General features: G+C 40.4%; 1 protein-coding gene across 1 annotated transcript; it reads left to right on the top strand.

Annotated features, from left to right (window-relative positions):
• Nucleotides 1-552: 552 nt before the first annotated feature.
• LOC128473867 (serine/threonine-protein kinase PLK2-like) lies at nucleotides 553-11312 on the top strand. Its single transcript, XM_053456093.1, has 15 exons — nucleotides 553-661; nucleotides 1430-1537; nucleotides 2425-2541; nucleotides 2808-2937; nucleotides 4216-4303; nucleotides 4389-4484; nucleotides 5190-5388; nucleotides 5921-6059; nucleotides 6535-6614; nucleotides 6704-6803; nucleotides 7157-7228; nucleotides 8309-8468; nucleotides 8775-8904; nucleotides 10257-10367; nucleotides 10912-11312. The coding sequence occupies exons 1-15, from the start codon at nucleotides 563-565 to the stop codon at nucleotides 11101-11103; spliced, it is 1821 nt and encodes a 606-aa protein (XP_053312068.1). The 5' UTR covers nucleotides 553-562; the 3' UTR covers nucleotides 11104-11312.
• The last annotated feature ends 8579 nt before the right edge of the window (nucleotides 11313-19891 follow it).

The following is a 19891-nucleotide window of genomic DNA, read 5'->3' as shown; positions in this document are numbered from 1 at the left end:
AATGTATTCTAGTTTCCCCCAAATCATAGCTGGACAAAGTTGTTTAGCCATGACTACTAATTATTTACATATGGCTACTAGATTTTCCTAAAGCTTCATATATAAATGCTCTATAAAAATGTTCAATTCCAAAATAAATTAAGTATAATAGAAATGCTGTATTTAAATGGAGCTCTCCCTGGCTTTAAGCCAGCTCCTAAATGTCTATGTCTGGCTTCTATCGTCTATAAAAAAGAGGTCCTGCCTTCATTTTATTGTCCCTCTGCTACCAGATCTCTACTCTACAGCATCTTATCCCGAGTTCCATAACAATTCTGTAATTGCCCTCTCCTCCTTGGTTGCCTTGCACTTGCCTCCTCCCTCCTCCCTCCTCCCTCCTCTCTCCTCTCTCCTCTCCCTCCTCTCTCCTCTCCCTCCTCTATGCTCTCCCTCCCTCCCCTCCCATGCCTTGTAGTCAGTGTCCCTGCCGAGATACAGCCAATGGGAGGACGGGACAGTTCCGATGGCCACTTGGATGTCCTCTGCCGGTGATCAGGATCTCATCTCTGGACATAGTAGAGACATGGAGATGCCAGACAGCCTGCAAGGAGATTGCACTCTCTACTACATACAAGAGCCAGAGACCGGGAGATTGTATAAGAGAGGGAAACTCCTGGGGAAGGTAAGATACTACTTTAAGGAGCTTTAAGAATCACACTGCATCAGTCTTTAATTATTAATATATATATATGGAAAACTAGAAGATCAGAGGCTTAGATGTAACCTAAGGAAGTTTGACTTTACTGAGCGTGTTGTGGATAAGTGGAACAGCCTCCCAGCAGAGGTTGTAGATGTTAACACAGGGAATTTAAGGGAATTGAAACATGCATAGCATAGGCATAAGGCTACCTTAAATCTAATATGAGATTAAAGATTTTGATTAAGGTTTTAAGTCTTTAAAGCAGGAAAGATTAAATGGACCGAATATTCTTATCTGCTGTCAAATTCTATGTTGATATATATATATATATATATATATATATATTTATATATAAAAAAATAATAATAATAATAAATATATAATAAAAAAGCCACTTTGTTTTTCTAATAAAGGATACTTGGTATAAATCAAGATGTGTCCTAATCGTATACGGTGTTTCATCTATTAATTGGGTGTCGGGAGTCTGTATTAATATATTTTGCTCTGTTTTACAAACAAGCTGCTTTTCCACTAGGCCACATTCCTTGGAGGGAGGTGAATGTGTTTGATCATATCTCACGTGATAAATAGCTGTGTTAATGAGTACGTTTTGCCCTGACAGCAGACAATCGGGTTTGCGGAATGAAGTTAGTCATTGAGAGGAATATGCCTGTGTTATGTGTCATCTGGCTGGGGTCAATTATGAATTTGCATTTGTCACTAATGTCATTTCATGCCTTCGAACCTCAGGGTGCTTTTGGGAGGTGCTACAAATTCACAGATGTGTCCAGTAGGCAAGTGTTTGCTGTGAAGATGATCTCACATATGAGAAGAAATCAAATACAACACAGAGGCGGGGTGAGGCTTAAATAAGTTCAAACAAAGTTATTTTAACTCCTACGTAGCACGCAGAATAAGAGGTCGCATGAGACTGCCCTCTGCAAAGGAACATGTGAAAGGTGCATAGATCTTTATGTTTTGATGGTCTATATATAAATGTTGCATTTGGAGGCGGGTCATTGTCCATTAATACATACCCATCAATGGCCATGTATAAACCTCTTCTCACTAATCTCCAATCAGCATTGTCCTTAGCTTTCATCCTCCAATCTTATAGGGAATGGCTATAAGAGGTAGAGGTATTGGTGCACTGTTCAGTGAAGTAAGTGGTTAAGAAGGTGACCATGTCCATGTCCCCTTCTGGGACAGCACTGCCATTGGGGATATGCAACCATTTTCATCCTTTCTTGTTCAGAAGACCAGCAGGAGCGCTGGATCTTCTTTTAGAAACCCCCACCCCCTGGCCAAAGTGGAGAATAGCCCACTACGACCACCAAACGCCAAGTTTTCAGGGACCCAGCTGCACTTTGGGATTTCCAGTCCATGCAAGCGTTCGTACAAATGATGCAGGGACAGGTCCATAAGTACAAAACATACCCAGTGCCATGTGTCTAGATCCCACCATTCTCTGGGGACCCCGACACACTTCCCTTCTCAGCCCTAAGGATGAAGGACCAAGTGTTTCTCTCTCTCAAAGGTACTGATCTTGATCTTGGCCAAAAGGCCAAAAAATGATGCTGGCTGATGCTGTATTAAAGTTAATGTGGCCAGTTCTCATGATTAGGTGGCACATTATGTTGAAATGGGGTAGTCACTTCATTAAATTTAATATTAGTGCGATTGAAAAGCTGTCTTTTGTTTTTACGATTGTATAGTTATGTATCACCGTGGCATATTTCTTTTAGGTTGAGAAAGAGATTGAAGTTCACAGTCAACTGAAGCATAAAAACATTGTAAGGTTTTATCACCACTTTCAAGACCAAAAGTACATGTACATGGTGCTGGAATATTGCAGACACAAGGTTTGATATGAAATGTTCTCATGTTCCTAGATAATTATACTGTCTTAAATAAAGAATATTAATATTATATTGATGTTGGGATATCATCTGTGTTCTCATGAACGCTGCTTTGTATGCTTACCATACTTACCATATGTTGAAATGTTTTTTGATAGGGTGCCTTAAAGTGTGCCCTGGGTTTAGACTCCTACACTCTAGAGAGCTTTTGGATGAAAATGCTGTCACAAATGTTCAAACACCTCATAAAATATCCTTTCCCTCCGCAGTCTCTAGCTCACATCCTGAGGGTCCGTAAACTTATGACCGAACCTGAGGTCCGATACTACATGAAGCAAATAGGACAAGGGCTGCACCACTTGCACCAGCAGGGCATTATCCACAGAGACCTAAAGCTAAGTGAGTGGCATAAATCGTGCTGCCGTGTATTAACTACGTATGATCGTACTTTCTGTTGGCTGCCATGTACACTGGCAATGAGCGTGGAAGCTGTTCACCAGACTCACTGAAGCCCTATCTAATTTTCTATGAGACAGTGATGAAAAGGTCCCTGTATAATTCAGACACAGTCTGGTGCCAGAAATAGGACATTTCAATGACAGATCCAAAACTGGCACTTCCATCCCCTCAGCTATCAACATTTATCTCTATGTGCATCTTTCAGTGGAAATCTTCCTCACTTACTTACCGGTAATCCCAAAGATGGACAGATGAGGATGAGAACCCAGGTCTTTTACGGGCAATCTGGCAAAGGTTGCAATTGAAGATAACCATGGGTGGTCCTGGGCATATATCATATCTCAGCAGATGGGACATCGGTTTACTTACAGCAAACTTATGTCTACGCAACACGTGATAACTTCTGTTTTACAAAGTCACTCATACTCAGTCTAACTCATTCTTAGTCATTAAAACTAATTCATATCTTTTCAAAGATCAGAAACCTTTTCACATGGAACCGTTTGTGTGGTCTATTTGACTTTTCTCCTAATAATATAGTCATCGTAAGAATGATACCATATTCTGCAGGTTTGGGCAGTTACGTGTGTAAGAAATAGCTGGCTCTCAACACGACTACCCCTGTGGTGAACCCTCCGTCCCTTGCTGCACGCTGCTAGACATTTCAGAAATTCTACTTCCAGTTAAAAATATAAATCTCAGACAGGATTACTTAGTGTAGCTGTTTCTGGCTGGAGCTCCGGGGGACTTGCATGTCAGCTATTCTAGCGTTGTCCAGCTACTCTGTCTGCAGATCATGGGAAATCTTCTTATTCTGATCATTCATGTACATGAATTCAGAAGCCCTGTACAATGGGTTACAGGGGCTATAACAAAAATAAGCAGAGAGAGGTAGGTGTGTAGGGCCCTGGTGGTTAGACGTTATATGATGCTATGTATATTTATATTTATGCATTAGTGGGTGTCATGTGTCCTCTAATATTCCTAGGGACATAAAGGGAAATAATTGACCAAAGACAAATATATAGACAAATTTAGCAACTGCTGTACGATACATACACACATAAACAAAAGTATGCATCGATTCCGAGCCCTTTAATGAGAAGCTGCCCTGTCTGAACCTGCAAACACAATAGGAAAAAAACAAACAAACAGAAAAGCTAACATTTCTGCCCCTCTGGGTTTATAATGAATTGTCTGTTTTTGGTTCTTTATTAGGCAACTTTTTCATCGCTAAAAACATGGTGGTCAAAATTGGGGACTTTGGGTTGGCAACCACAGTGGACCAGTGTGAAAAAATCCCAGGGTAAGAACTTGTATCACCTCTTGTGAACTGTGCTTGTAATCATTTTATTTTAGGATTGTACAATGGACCTCTTTTTTCTATCTAGTGTTATATGTGGGACCCCTAACTACCTCTCGCCTGAAGTTCTGGCCAAGGACGGTCATTCATTTAAATCGGACATCTGGGCCCTTGGATGCATAATGTAAGAAACTCAAATGCATTTTCTTCTAACCCGTTTCTTGTATTTCTGATTGTGCAGCGTGGGTACTGAAGGTTTACTTCCCAGTAGCATGTCTATATTTTTGCACGTATTATCTCGCAGACCTCCGTGACTGTTAAGCGTTGGGTATCGTTTGCCATAAGTGGCAGGGATACAGACAAGGTATGGCAGTGGAGTGATCTTGATATCCTATAACACTGGGCTGCTGTAATAAACACCAGTGTTATTTATGAATGAGATCGCGTGTTTATACTGAATTTTAGCAGGATCTCTAGGACATCTAGTGGTTGTATTAGTAAAGAGCATTGTAGAATGCTTTGTATAAGTAGCGGTAGAACTTACGCTGACATCATAATACAGATTTAGTGCAAATACCAGAGAGAAAAATAAAGCCACACTGTATGGTAAGAAAAAAAGAGTCAGAGGTATGCACCAACTGAACTGAGCACACACGTGTTTTGGGGTTTCTGCTGCTGCTCTTCCCTTTTTATGTAGATCATGTTATAACATGATAACCGATACATATATAGAGTGACATGGAGAAGACTGTTCTATGTTCCATCTCATATGAACCTTTTTATTGTATCTTGTGTGAGTTGAATTATTTTTGTCCCGTGATAACAAGTGTAAGATAACAGTGACCCATAGAAATAGTCCTTTATGTGATACGTTTCCATCTTGCTGCAGGTATACACTTCTGACTGGATACTCCCCGTTCAGAGCACGTTCGCAGAAGGAGATGTACTATTTTATCCAGGAAGGATTTTTTCCAGTGCCCACTCACATATCTCTCAGTGCAAGAGGGCTCATCATTTCTCTACTTGCGAGTTGCCCAGATGAAAGGCCGTGTCTGGAGGAGGTTCTTGGACATGACTTCTTTATCCAGGTGCACCACACATACTCTTAGGATTAGGTGAACTACGTATTGAGAAGGAGAATATCTCAGCTTTATTTTCAAGATGATGAGTTGGGTCCTTGGAATAGGTTTCACTCTACTTTCATGTTTTACTGACTCAAACTTTCCATGTTCAGGAAATATCATTGTCTTTATGAGGCAGAATTCTTTTTGGACACTCTGATGTAACCTCAACCTCCCAGTGCCCTGTAGGGGGTTTCTTTGTGAAACATTCTTCAGGAGAGTGAAGCCTTCTCCTTAATGTAATACAGTAGCTTGTGAAGCAGCTAGAGTGCCACTGGACCATGGCTAGGATAAATCTTGAACTCAACTCTTAAATATCCTCTTGTTCCCTCTTAAATCCTTTCCCACTTTTTATTTTCCTAATGCTAGTCTACAGGATTAGGCCATAGGCAAAAAATAATAATTTCTCGTCTCCCTTCCAGGTGCGTATTGGTAAGCAAAAGTTAGGCATTCTCTAGATAGATTAAGAAGGCTAATACATGTTTTCCCTTTTCATTAGGGGTTTACCCCAGAGAGATTATCATCCACAACATGCCATTCACCTCCTTCCTTCACATTATCTAACCATCTCACTAGACTCTTCAGGAAAGCAGCCAAGGTTCTGTTCAGAGGAGTGTTTCAGAAACCCATGTGTTCAGGTAGGTGGTGCCTAGTTAGGGAAATTATGGTTGATTCATGGAGTCATCAGATCAGCTTTGATCTCAGTTCCAATTGCATGTGTCTGAACAATCATGCAGACTCAGAGAGCAGGAAGTTGAGATGAAATAGTCATAAAGTGAATTGTTGATGCATGTACAGTGTAACCGCACTAGAACGGACTTCTATTACATTGACGTTGCAAGAAGGATTACTAATCCGTCAGGCTAGATTGTCTGATTTGCAGTATAAGTTCGTGGGACGGTTTGGGAATCTGTGAGTGCTAATAAGGCTTTTTGTTTATAAAATTTTGTTCGCTTTTTCGTATTGGGTCAATATAAATTTTGTATTATGTATGATTATATTCACTACCTGCCCTAAAAAAATATAATTTGTGTGGATAACCTGAATGTAAAAGTACTGCTGTATATTCTTTTAATGCTCAAATATTAATAATTATTTATGTTTTTCACACAGATTGCACAAAAGGACATGAGAATGCTGTGGCCCTCCCCACACATACCCAGGTATCCGTGAGCACTGACCAGATCTGTGAGGTATGCAGTGGATGTCATTAAGCCATGTATGCTGTAGGGAGTCAGCAGTATGCCACATATATCCAGATATGTACATGTGTTTTTCTCAGAGAGAAGATCAAGCAGATGATTGCATCAAAACATGTACTGAATCACTGAATATCTTGATTAACGGAAGAATGAGCCACAGGAGCAGGTCGGCCTCAACGAGTGAGCTCCATGATTATCAGTGGGATAACATAAATAATGCCTAATGGGGCTTAAAGTGGTAGACACTGGGACACGGGGCCTAGCTCTGCATTGATGCCAGAAAGTTGCACACTTTCTGTTGATGCTCAAAATTGTGCTTTCCATGGAGATACCAACAGAAGTATTAGTTTTTTTTAAAAAATCCTGATCCAGTGCCTTTGATATCATGAAACACCTACTGGATTAATGCCACCCCGTAGAATTAATTCCATTGATTCTTTGATATTTTTGAATATATTAATGTAAAGAGGGGATGGTAGGAAAGGATTGGTGACTTATTTTAATAAAATGTTTGTATCTTCGATTTCTACAAGAAGTTCCTGGCGACAACTTGGTAGAAGATGTGACTCGTGTACTGCAGAGATGCCTAGACAATATAACACCAGGTGAAGAAAGAACCTTATTAAGTGTCATTGTTGTACAGTACTTTGGAATACCAAGGCGTATAAGTAGCTATATTGTTAACTTATGTTTTGGTTCGTGCTTCAGAGAGGCAGAGAGGTGCTTAAATGAGCTGCTTGATCATTTAAAATGAAAGTATGCTGTTAATTCCTAAGCCCTTAGTGGTAATCAATCCTTCGATTTTATATCCTCCATCGTCCACTTTAAAGGTGCTGAAAGAATAAGAGAAGGATTCTACAAGTGTGACCAGCTTCCCCAGGCCTAAAAAAACCTAATGTCAGCAAACTAGTTCAGATCCGGAATTAACATAACAACAGACACACGTTCATACAATGAAATGTGATTTATTATGTCGAAAGATATCAAAACTATTTACTTAGCTTCTGTTGGTGTGAGAGGAATGGGGGAAATCCCTTGTCAGCATCAGCCAACACCCACTATCGTGAGTACAGAATGGCTGGAGACAAATATGCGGTCAGACGTTCCAGAAGAGCTTCAGATTAATAACTGTGCGACACGTCTTTGTATGCAGATAGGGCTGCAGCAGCGCAGTCTTCTCTGGGTGGACTGTTGTCCAAGATCCAGCAAGTACAGTGCGCAAACACTATGCAAGTACTATGTAGCACTATGTGTGCCAAGAAACCAGTAAAGCAAGGAGAAAAATGAGAAAGTACAGCTACATGAGCACTAAAGAACCACTGAAAAAGAACAGCCTCATCACATGATACCAGAACATGCAAAGTCTGCCTTTTGAGAGCACAACCAGTGGGACTGCTGAATGTCAAAGAGCAGGGTTGACCATTGACTTTTTTTATTATTATTTATACTGATTGATTAAATATCAGTCCATTTAAAGAAAAAGCAAGTCGGGTGCAAAATGCGAAATCTGTTTTTATAGATACAGTCCAGCTTATCTAAAGAAGAGCATTGTATTAAGTTACTTGGGTAGTGGGGATATTTCATCCATTCCTTGTATGTATGTTTCCCCAAATGTTTGTCTTCTCCTGTAGTATTATAAATAACCTTCAAATAAACCTCTGATATTTTTACTCTCCATCGCCTAGGTTTTCTGGATGTTAAAGAACAGGTTTTGTGCCCTATTCTCTGGGTAACCAAGTGGGTGGATTATTCCAATAAGTACGGATTTGGATACCAGTTATCTGATGGCTGTTCTGGGGTCCTCCTAGGAGATGGCACACACATAGCCCTCTCTCCACATCTAGAGTAAGTACTCCAGTACCCTTTTTTCATTGTTAAAAAAACATGCCATCCATTCACCATTGGCTTGTCTGTAGGGGTATATTTACATTGGTAAATGTTTTGGATAAGGTGATATAATCTTTTACATAAACTATGTCCTTACTCAGATATTATTAATGCTATGTCTTATGCAAATAAGCATCAACTGCAACAATTTCCCAACTACACATAGACTGTACAAGTACTGAAATTACTTTGAACCTTGTCTTAGACTCAATACATCTGTATAGTTGACTGAGGCTTGACTGAGGTTCTGTGTCCATGTTTTAGAAAAGTTTGTTATTCTACCACCTCGAGAGAACACATCACTTTCCCAGAGTGGAGTCCTCCATGCAAGTTGGAGGGAAAAATGCAAATTCTGCGTTTTTTCTCAGAATATATGCAGGAAAAAATCCTGGAGGTGAGTTGCATGGTGATGTATGGCATGGATAGGTTGCTACAAATATCTTGAGATATAGACAGAACGTCCAATTTCTATCCTTTATGATGTTATTAATGTGTAACTGGAATCTGCATGGGATGATGTATTAAAGAGGTCTTTTAGAAGGTCATGGAGGATGTCACATTCAAGTCACATGGAGAAGTGTTCTATTGGTATCCTATTTACACAACCAAGTTCATGGACTACTTGGGTGTGAGTCGGTTGCCATTTGTGAAAGGATTGTACTTTTTTGGGGGACTTCGCTTCCCTCTCTTATGCGCTATATATGTGTATTTTTTATTATTATTATTTATCATTGTTTATTGTTTTATATAGCACCATCATATCCTGTAGTGCTGTACAATGGGTATACAGGGCATAACAAGTAGTAAATAACATAAACATTTGACTTATAGAAACAAAAGTTGAGGAGGGCCTTGCTCGAACTTACAATCTAGAGGATTTTCTCATTGAAAAAATTAATTGGCTTTTTTATCTGTAGTTAAGGGGTAAACGAAGTAAAATTGTTAAGCACACCTAACAATAGGCATTGCATCCTTATTTTCTACATATATGGATACAACCTGCTGACTTCAATACATACAATTAAAACGGGCACCAGTTCTTCCAACACACACAAAAGGTTCACTACATTACATTTACTGAGAGCCAGCAGATTCTGTAGCACTACTACAATAGGGGATTGTAAAAATTATCAATAACATTAAAACTGCTGAGAGCAATTATAACATGGCAAATAGGAATATTCACTAACCTGGGTGTGTGTAGAGTAAATACATTTTAACTAACCATGGATGGTGAAGGGCCAATCTTGATGAGTTCTACTGTAATAACGGCTGAAATTACCCTGTATAATATATAAGTCTAAATCAATGCATCATTGGGCTAAACAATCAAGCTTCTGTACTGGAAACGTTAAAAAAAAAAAAAAAGCTGGCCTTTCTGAAGATGTCAGTAGTTCACCCTATACCTGTAAAATACCATAACAACATATCGAACATAAAATGCAAGTACTAATTACTATACCTCTTGCGGGATGTTGTATCATAAATAAAATGCTACCATTAACTGAGTCAGACGCGCATGAGCACATGAAGTCCGTCATAGGCCCATTCATGGATTCTTAAAAGGCTTCATCATTGCAGCATTGTTAAAAGCTGTAATTATTTGACATCATTTGTATGCGTTTAATCGTGTAATGTACAACATTATAAAATATTGCACTTGTGTTTTATGTATTAGTTAGCATCACAAAGATATTATTCAGCCAAGCAAACTAGCTAAACTAGAAAAACATCTCTCCTTTGCAGGGTGGAGACCTGAGGGCTGCTCCCAGTCTCTATGTCAGGACGTTGTGTCTCCTGAATTATCTGAAGACTGATCAAGCGCTTTTGATGCTTTTCAGCAATGGAACCTTGCAGGTAACTTCATCCAGATATACATATGACCAGCTCTGGCCCTGCAGTTGGATGAAAGTGGCGATATTGCTCAAGGGACCAACCATGAAGTGCCATCTGCCCTTATGGTTTCTACAAATAATGTGTACCTGCTTTTGATGCGTAAATTGTTGGCGCTATATAAATTTAAAAGATAATAATGAATACATTTAAAAGGTATCCTGATGTATTTGGATGTATGAACTCAAATAATGGATAAACTTGCATGTGCATATAGATCCTTTATACGGAAGGGTAGCACTTCATGTGTTCTGGTCATCATCACGATGAAAAGTACTACCATGCAGAATGCAAGGTGCATGAGTAACTGGTTCCCTCCTGTGCGTTTTTATATCCTCCATACTATGGAAGCGTTATTCACTAAAGTTTAGTAAACATGGGGTTTGCTAAATATAATGTTACTGAGCAGGTATGAACCCTCCTTCCAGGAACGGCCATGTGTTGTGTGACAACAACCCTTTGGTTTGTTTTGGTTTTCTAGTGAAACTGATTTGTTTATATTTGATAGGTGAATTTTTATCATGACCGCACCAAGATAATCCTCAGTAGGACACAGCAGAACCCTCTTTTCACCTTCATTGACCAAGACAGACAGGGCTGTACTGTTCCACTGGGCTCTCTGCAACATGCCTGCCCTCTACTGATAATTGAACGCATGGAATATGCCCTTAAGATGCTGAACAGCCTGCAAGCGTCCTGACCAGACTTCACTTACAATCGACACGCCATCTTTTTGATGTCAGCTGCACATTTCAATTGTAATGTACTACTCTTCACACTAGGCTGTGGATTATGGTATTACAGTATGTTTTGAAATTATGGGTGGGTAACCAACCGTATATCTTTTATAACTTCAGGTACTTTCTGCAAGGGAATATCATTTCAATGTGAGACAGCTTTTGCTATTAAAATTAACCCAGATATGTAGTTGACCATTGCAGTGATCCCTATTGCGCAATATTTGTATAAAGAAGTGATTGCACCTATAAGTTCCCCTAAATAGAATGATGGGGTGCTGTGGGAGGAAAAGGGGATGGGCAGAATCAGTCTCAACCTTCTCTCTCTATGCTTCGGCCATTTTAAGCAATCCTTGGACACTTCCTGTTTTTCTTTTTTCATGCCATGTTTTTGTATGCCCTTTTATATATATTTTTGTCTGTGAGAGTGTCAGGGACACCTGAAATGCAGCATACCAACACTTAATTCGTAAAGGCTAGGACTAATAAATATCCTATACATGACAGCTTCTATCCCTTTCTGCACCTATATGAAGAAAACTTAATCTGGGTCATTGAACAACCTTTGTTGTTAAAGCCCTCCGTATTTCATCCAGCTGCATTTTCAAGTAAATTTTTTGGCAGATTCCATACCCAGACAGGTGTTTGGGGCATCCCAGCCTGAGTATTAGAGTACTGGAGGACAGGAGAGACTGTATAAGTCTATGGAGCCGTGCTTGCTGATCACAATGTATAATTTGTGTTTGGTACATCAAACACAGAAAAGGGGAATCTTGATCAAACCAACATATGGTAAAAATGGCAAAGACCATATGGTATGTAGGGTACTAAAAAAAAGTATGGGTTAAGTGGAAAAGGCCATAGGCAGAGTACCACATTAAGGCCTCTGTGCTTACACCATTAGACAGTTCTTATAGAGTCTACAGTCAGCATTTACAGCTCTATAATGCCAGCTATGACCCATGAAGCCATAGCAAGTAGTCTATTTTGCCATCCATAGCCTCAGAGGTTTAGGTCTCTAATCCTTTAGTGAATGCACCCCTCTATGAATTCTGCATTGTTCTTGTAATAAAATATTGAATAAATTATGTTATTTATATGAAAGGAGCATTTTTTTTTCTTTTTTGAATAAATTAAATTAGGGGTAAATAAATTTATTATATACTTGGAATTACCTGACACACATCCTATGCGTGAATGAAGTATATGTAGCACTGAACTCCAAAAGGCAGAACAATAGTTGTATTCTGTGTTAGGAAAATTTGACCACCACCACATTCCCATATGCACAACATTGGGTGAGGTACTAAATCCTTACTTCATGATTAGCAATATTTATCCCTGTGGGGGTATATTTTAGGGATTAGTTCAGCTTAGATGCAGACATTTTATATATAGTGCTGTAAAAAAGTAAACACATGATCATTTCATTTTTTGAAGGTAAAGAGTTAATAAAAATCTATATCACCAACGTGAAAAAATAATTGCCCCCCTAAACCTAACAACTGGTTGTGCCACCCTAGGCCCCAACAACTGCAATCAAACATTTGCGATAACTGGCAAAGAGTCTTTTGCAACGATGTGGCCCATTCATCTTTGCAGACATTGGCCAGATTGGACTGTTTTCAAGCATGAACTGTCTGTTTAAGTTCATGCCACAACATCTCAATTTAATTCATGTCAGGCCACTCCAACACCCTCCCTCTGTTTCCTTTGAGCCATTCAGAAGTGTTTGCGTGTGTACTTCGGATCATTGTCCTGCTGCATAACCAAACTGAGCTTGAGATTTAGGTCACAAACTGATGGCCAGATATTCTCATTCAGGATTTTCTGGTAAAGAGCAGAAGTTGCTGAGGTCCTGAAGCAGCAAACCACCACTGTGTTTGACTTCTGGTATGATCTTATTGTGGAATGCTGTGTTATCTTCATGCCAGATGCAACAGGACTCTTCAGAATTTTATCCCAAAAGTCTTGGGGTCATCAAGATGTTATTTGGCAAATGTAAGATGAGCCTTTGTGCTCTTTTTGGTCAGCAGTGGTTTTCACCTTGCAACTCTCCAATGGATGCCATTTTTACAATCTTTTTCTTATTATGAAATTGTGACCTTAACTGAAGCAAGTGAGGCCTGCAGTTCTTTACACGATAGTCTGGGTTCGCTTGTGACCTCCTGGATAAGTTAGCAATGCACTCTTGGATAAATTTTGGTAGGCCTCCTACTCCTGGGAAGGTTCAACACTGTTCCACTGTTCCAATACTTGTTCCTCTTCTATCTTTTGTCCTTGTCCACATTCAAAAGGACCCTAATAACAAACTGTACCTGGAGGGCACGGTTATGCATGCGTCAGGCCAGTGGTTTGGGCAGCTGGCTCGCTCACTTCTAACCACCCGAACCCCGATGCACAGTTTTTTAGTTTTTTTTGTAAAATGCTACATGGAGTTGATATTTGGTGACAGTCTTAGCTAAATAAAAAAAAATGCTCAAAGCAGCTGTCAATATGACTGTAAGGGCTAAATTCTATGCATTGATGGCATTCCATTGTACTAATAGAGAAAGAGAGCTGCTGTTACCACCCAACATCATATGCTTCCAGTATAGAAAGCAAAACATATTTTATTGTCAAAAGAGTGACATAGCCAGGTTTGCTTTCTCTAACACCATCAAAAAACAGTCTATTTTAGCTTAGTAACAGAGAATATTACATTTAAACCAGGAAAAATAAGGGAAATGGTGAAGGCCCAGTAAGATTTAGAAGGGAGAAGTAAGCAGAAAGACAGAAGGCCAAATTGGGAAGTCTTAGAAACAGGACTTTTTTGCATTATACAAAAAACAAGTAGGCAATATAGCCATGTAAAATTAGATATGACTTGCCAAAATTGGGGTACTTTGAAGTAGCCACCACTTTAAAGTACCCCAATTTTGGCAAGCAATATATGGCCATATAGTGTGACGGAATCCCCAATATTTATGCCTCAGGTGCTTTAAAATAGTATTTGCTGAGTGTGTGCTGATCTTTTGCTTTGTTTTGTGTACATATCGGACATTCCAGCAGCACTCCAGAATATGAATATGAATGCGCCTCTGTTGTCCAGGTCAGCATTAAATTGCTGGGATAAAATACACTGCGGTCCCACTGATTCAGCTGCTTGGTATGCAGTATAGCCATGAAAAACTATATAGGATATTTGGGATACTTTGACGTAGTGGCGGGTTAAGCTGTATATGGCCGTATAGTGTGACAGAATGTTACAGCTCAGTTGTTTGTTCAGGGGAGATCTTCCAGAGAATGAAATCTGAATTCTCCTGTCCCGCCGAGCTCTACCTCTTCCCCAAAAAGCGGGACAGAGGTAAAGCTTGGAAGGACAGTGGGATGGAGTGGCTGTCGAGACTGTCCCGCCCAAAGTGGTACAGTTGAGAGGCATGTAAAGCAACCACTATTTTAACAAAAGCATATTACAATGTTAAAAATACTGTTTTTTCCCCATAAATAAGCGTAACAGGGAATACTTGGCAGAATATTTTTGGAGTTGTTACCAAAAATAATGTTTACCCTTAGACTCAGAGCCCAAATATTCAGTCAGTTGATTTATATCATCCCTTTTGTACAAATGGTGGCTGGCCAGAGCATCGTTGGTCGGTAACAGATACCACAATGTCTGCATCTGATGGAACTAAAAATGTCATCTCTCAGATTTATCTAATAAATCTAATAAAACCAAGACGGTTCTTCTCAGAATCATGGATATATGATATTGCAGAAGAATAGCGGAGAGGTCTGGTTAAATGTTCTGACAAATTGCAGTAATGGCTGCTGGTTATGCAATGTTTTATCTATACTTCTCTAAAAGCTTCACAGATCTAGGCCAAAAGTCGTACTATAAAAAGCTTAAATTAAAAAGGCCACAATGCTCTTCCGTGGCCCCAAACGCAGGTGGTTGCAAAACACATTGCACACCTCTTCCATTTCCAGAGACAGTTGTTTATGCACTCCATTTCAGGGTCAGTGAGGGAAAGAGAGACAGCCACATTCCACTTATCCTCTTATAAAGGGCTAATGTTCTGAACAGACCTGGCAGAGTCAATGCTGTCGGTGCCAACCACCAACGGACAGTCCAAGAATGTGACATGCCTTTTTTCGCAGATCAGCCCTCTGCAGTTTAAGTGCTACCAGCATCTAGTAACATTCCTATCTGAAACATGTTGGAATATACAAGTTCTAGGAATTTAAATCTGCCTCACTTACCCCCAAAATAACTTCCAAGTCAGTGGGATGACATGCGTCTGCTCTCATTTCTTTATTTAAAATCGAGCACAAGGGGACAGACAAGTGTTATAAACACCCTCCATACATGAAGGCTCTCTATGCTATGTGACTAACCACTTGTATTCCACTTCAGGAAGGTCTTAACCTTGTAACCGTGCCCTAATTACTAAAAGAATTCATCTAATGGTTTTAGAAAGCTAGATTCCAAATAGCTAAACGTCTAAAACTATAACAGGTTCAGCTTACTGCCTTCTGAGAGTCTTGATCATTACATATTTTGAGAAAGTTTAGTAGATTGTAAGCTCACGAGAACAGGACTTTCTTCTGCTGTACCAGTAAGTCTTAATCTTTTAGTCAGTTCTCTATATTGACAATTTTAATGTCATTAGTGAATACTGTATTTTCATTGCTCCCTATTGTAATAGTGCTGGGAAATCTGAAGGTGCAGTATAAAGAAATGGAATGTAATGAAACAAGGTCTATGGTTATTATATAGACGATAATTATCATGTCCAAGCGGTAGCTTCTAACTACAGGGTTCTAACTAGCCCAACAAAAAGTGTAAAAAGAACAAAACAAAATCTCTTTTTATTTGGTCACCCATCCTTCAGGGGGGAGCTGTGGCTTCCCATGTCCTCCTACTCTAAACAAGACATTTTGTATTGATGTTAAATACACTTTGCTTCAACAAAGGTGCTTAACCATTAAAGGGACACTATAGCCACCATATGCTCTTTAATGTACAGTATATAATAGTAATGCATATATGTTTTCATGTGGTTGCCTTGCAAATACATGGATAGATTGTGCAGTATCTCCATCCCATACATTTGCTTCTTTTCTTGATCCCAACTTCTAGGCTTGCAGGGGATGTGTTCAGCTGAACACATCTCCTACTGCATAAAACCACATAGTTTATTCAAGGCCACTCAGCTCCAGCGATGGTTCAATGAGACTCTAGCGAGATCCCGCTGTGCATGTGCAGATATCAGTGATGCACTAGAATGGCTAGAGATTTTACTGAGGTTTTATGAGCACAAATACACAAGCCCATCACACTAATGCACTCACATTAAAACATCCTCATCCTATTCTCACATCTCACTCATTCACATTTCCACACATCACTCACCACACACATACCTCATCTGGGGCTCTCCCTTAGCCCACTGTGCACACTAGCCCAGTGTGCAAGTAGCCATTAGATTACAGTGGGCACTGTGCACTCATCTTTCAAGTGGGCCAGTTCAACACGGAACAGCCCTGTTTGAAGAATTTCGGATCCCCGGGAAAGCCAGTCTACCTTGCCTGTTGCCACAGGCTGCCAGTTGGACAACCCTAAGCTACACCAATGGTGACGTTGCACTTTATACTGTTCCTGAATTCCATATATGAAATTTGGTCAACATTGGTTCACACTGATTTTGGTCGAATCGTTTTGTTGGTTGCAGCAACATTCTGCTTCAACCGAGCCACAAGGGAGTTCCACCAGTATGGACCTCGATCGATTTCATAACTCAGTAAGGGGAGATCTCCTTAAACAAAAGCTGAACACAAGTCTGGTAACCTCCGCTGTTGGTGCTTATGACTCCCTGGTATGTAGTCGGGGCAGTGGGTAGACGTCTACACGATTCTCGTAGGCTACTTCCGCTGCAGCCGGAAGGAGGTGCCGTTAGCAGCGGGGGTTATTAAGTATACAAGGACCTTCCCCGGCTGTCAGAGAGTTCCCCGCACCGCTGTGGGGAATTCTGACAGCCGGAGGGTGTATGCACGATGGATGCAGACAACCCCCACTGCTAAAGGCACCTCATTCTGGTTGCAGCGGAAGTTGCCTACGCGAAGCACTGATAAGTTTTGGGGGGGGTGCTAAATGGGGGGCATAAGGCATTTCTGTAGGCAGAGTGCTCTATGATATGCCTTTTAACCCCCTTAACGCCACTTTGCCTCCAGATATGCGTTTTAACGTAGAGGGTTAAAAAGCATATCATGGGGCACAGTGGCATATACAGGGTATAAGGCATTTCTGGGGCAGAGTGGCAAGCCTGGGGGGCAGGTTTGAAATTAAAAGGAAAGAAAAACAAAAAAAAATATTTTTCTCAATCATAGCTTTGTATTTAAAAGAAAATAGTTTACATAAATTAACATTTACTAGGAAAACTTTTTTTCTATAGGGTTGTCTCATATTCAGTCTTTTTCTTTTTTTCCTAAATTACTGTATTTGCTCGATTATAAGACGACCCTGATTATAAGACGACCCCCCAAATCTGAATATTAATTTAGGAAAAAAAAGAAAAAGCCTGAATATAAGACGACCCTACAGGAAAAAAGTTTTACCAGTAAATGTTAATTCATGTAAACGATTTTTTTTAAAATAAAAGCTATGATTGAGAAAAATATTTTGGTTTTATTTCCTTCTATTTTCCAACCTGCCCCCCAGTTATGCACATCTGCCTCAGAAATGCCTTATACCCCCTATATGCCACTGTGCCCCATGATATGCCTTTTAACCCTCTAAATGCCACTGTGCCCCATGATATGCCTTTTAACCCTATATGCCACTGTGCCCCATGATATGCCTTTTGACCCCCTATGTGCTACTCTGCCTCCAGAAATGCCTTTTACCCCTATATGCCACTCTGGCATTTAGAGGGTTAAAAGGCATATTATGGGGAAGAGTGGCATCTAGGGAGGTTTAAGGCATTCAGGAGGCAGAGTTGCGTATAGAGGGTTAAAAAGGCATTTCTGAAGGCAGAGTGGCATTAAGGGGGTTAAAAGGCATTTCACAGAACACTCTGCCTCCAGAAATGCCTTATGCCCCCCATTTAACACTCCCCCCCCCAAACTTACCGGTGCTTCTGACTTCCCTGTCATGTAGCCGGGGCAGCGTGTAGATCCCACGCACTTACGCTGCAGCCGGAAGGAGGCGTGGCTAGCAGCGGGGGTTGTCTGCGTCCATCTCGCAGACCTTCCCCGACTGTCAGAGAGACGGCACCGGCACAGGGAACTCTGATCTCTGACAGTCGGGGAAGGTCTGCGCGATGGACGCAGACAACCCCCGCTGCTAGCCACACCTCCTTCCTGCTGCAGCGGAAGTTGTCTACGCGAATCGCGTAGACATCTACACGCTGCCCCAGCTACATACCGGGACCCACAAAAGTACAGGTAAGTGGGGCGGGGGCAGGAGGATACAGGTCCCCTGCAGCTGCGGGGGATCTGGATCTTAGTCGTCTCACAGTCAGACCTATTTGAGGTCTGATTATAAGACGACCCCGATTATAAGACAAGGGGTATTCGTCTTATAATCGAGCAAATACGGTAATATTCCGATTTTGGGGGGGGTCGTCTTATAATCAAGAAAATACGGTATATCCGATATTTTTTTCTACTTCTATCAGTCATTTATTATGTACCCGCCAAAAGTCCATTCCCACTTCCCCTCCTGAAAGAGCACCAAAATAGGGTATAATGGTGACAAAATGGGACAAACAATCTTAAGGTAATTTCAGGTTTTGCCATTTGTTTTTATTTGTTTTGTTGGGGACCCTCCTCGTTATCAGAGACTCTAATTTAAAAAAATAACCATTTGTGCGATTACAAATGCATAGGGCTACGGTCTAGTAAACAAAGACAACTTTGCGTGAGCTTTACATTCAGTAAGTAAAAAAAAAACACTGCTCTTTTCAAACTGTTTTAAATTCCATAGCGCTGTAACGTATAGTTCCACTTTATGTTTCTAATATGTGAATAATTTGTATCTATAACAAAAAAAACACTACTACAGAGATGTATTTCAAGAATTGAACTATAAAACATTTTTGGAAACTGACACAGCCACTATAAGCCCAAGCTTAGGATAAAATGGCTGCAAAGTTCCACGTGGGTCTACTTGCCAACCCTAGTGGGAGGTCGAGTTATGGGTTAACAAGTGATCAGATTCGGCTAAGGTCTGTACCCTTGCATGTTAACAATATCAAAACAACTTTCAGGATCACTAAGGAATTAATTGTTTGCAAGGGCATCGGATCAGGGGTTTAAATGCTTTATTTTTTATTAAAAAAGAAGGTTGGAATCCATGATTTGCCTATTCCTCTTTCCCCGATTAGTGGCCTTTGGGGTAAGGAAGTACAAAGTATGTATTAGGATCGGATCAGACATAACATTGTGACTACTGACAGGTGAAATGAATAACACTGATAATCTTGTTATCATGGCACCTGTCAGTGGATGGGATATATAAAGCAGCAAATGAACATTTCGTCCTCAACGTTGATGTGTTAAAAGCAGGAAAAATGGACAAGCGTAAGGATCTGAGAGACTGTGACAAGAGCCAAATTATGATAGCTAGAGGACTGGGTCAGAGCATTTCTAAAACCGCAGCTCTTGTGGGGTATTCCTGGTCTGCAGCGGTCAGTACCAAAAGTGGTCCAAGGAAAGAAAAGCAGTGATCCGGCAACAGGACCATCTTCGGAGGGCTAGGTACTATTCAAA

This window comes from Spea bombifrons, chromosome 1, assembly GCF_027358695.1.
Source record: "Spea bombifrons isolate aSpeBom1 chromosome 1, aSpeBom1.2.pri, whole genome shotgun sequence".
NCBI lineage: Eukaryota > Metazoa > Chordata > Amphibia > Anura > Pelobatidae > Spea > Spea bombifrons.
Note: the sequence above shows the minus strand (reverse complement) of the source record. Positions and strands in the feature narration are given on the sequence as shown.

Coding starts and splice junctions, on each gene's coding strand:
- LOC128473867 (XM_053456093.1), top strand. CDS start 563: ATGGAGATGCCAGACAGCCTGCAAGGAGATTGCACTCTCTACTACATA. Junction 1,538..2,424: donor AAATACAACACAGAGGCGGG/GTGAGGCTTAAA, acceptor TATTTCTTTTAG/GTTGAGAAAGAGATTGAAGT. Junction 7,229..8,308: donor CCTAGACAATATAACACCAG/GTGAAGAAAGAA, acceptor TCCATCGCCTAG/GTTTTCTGGATGTTAAAGAA.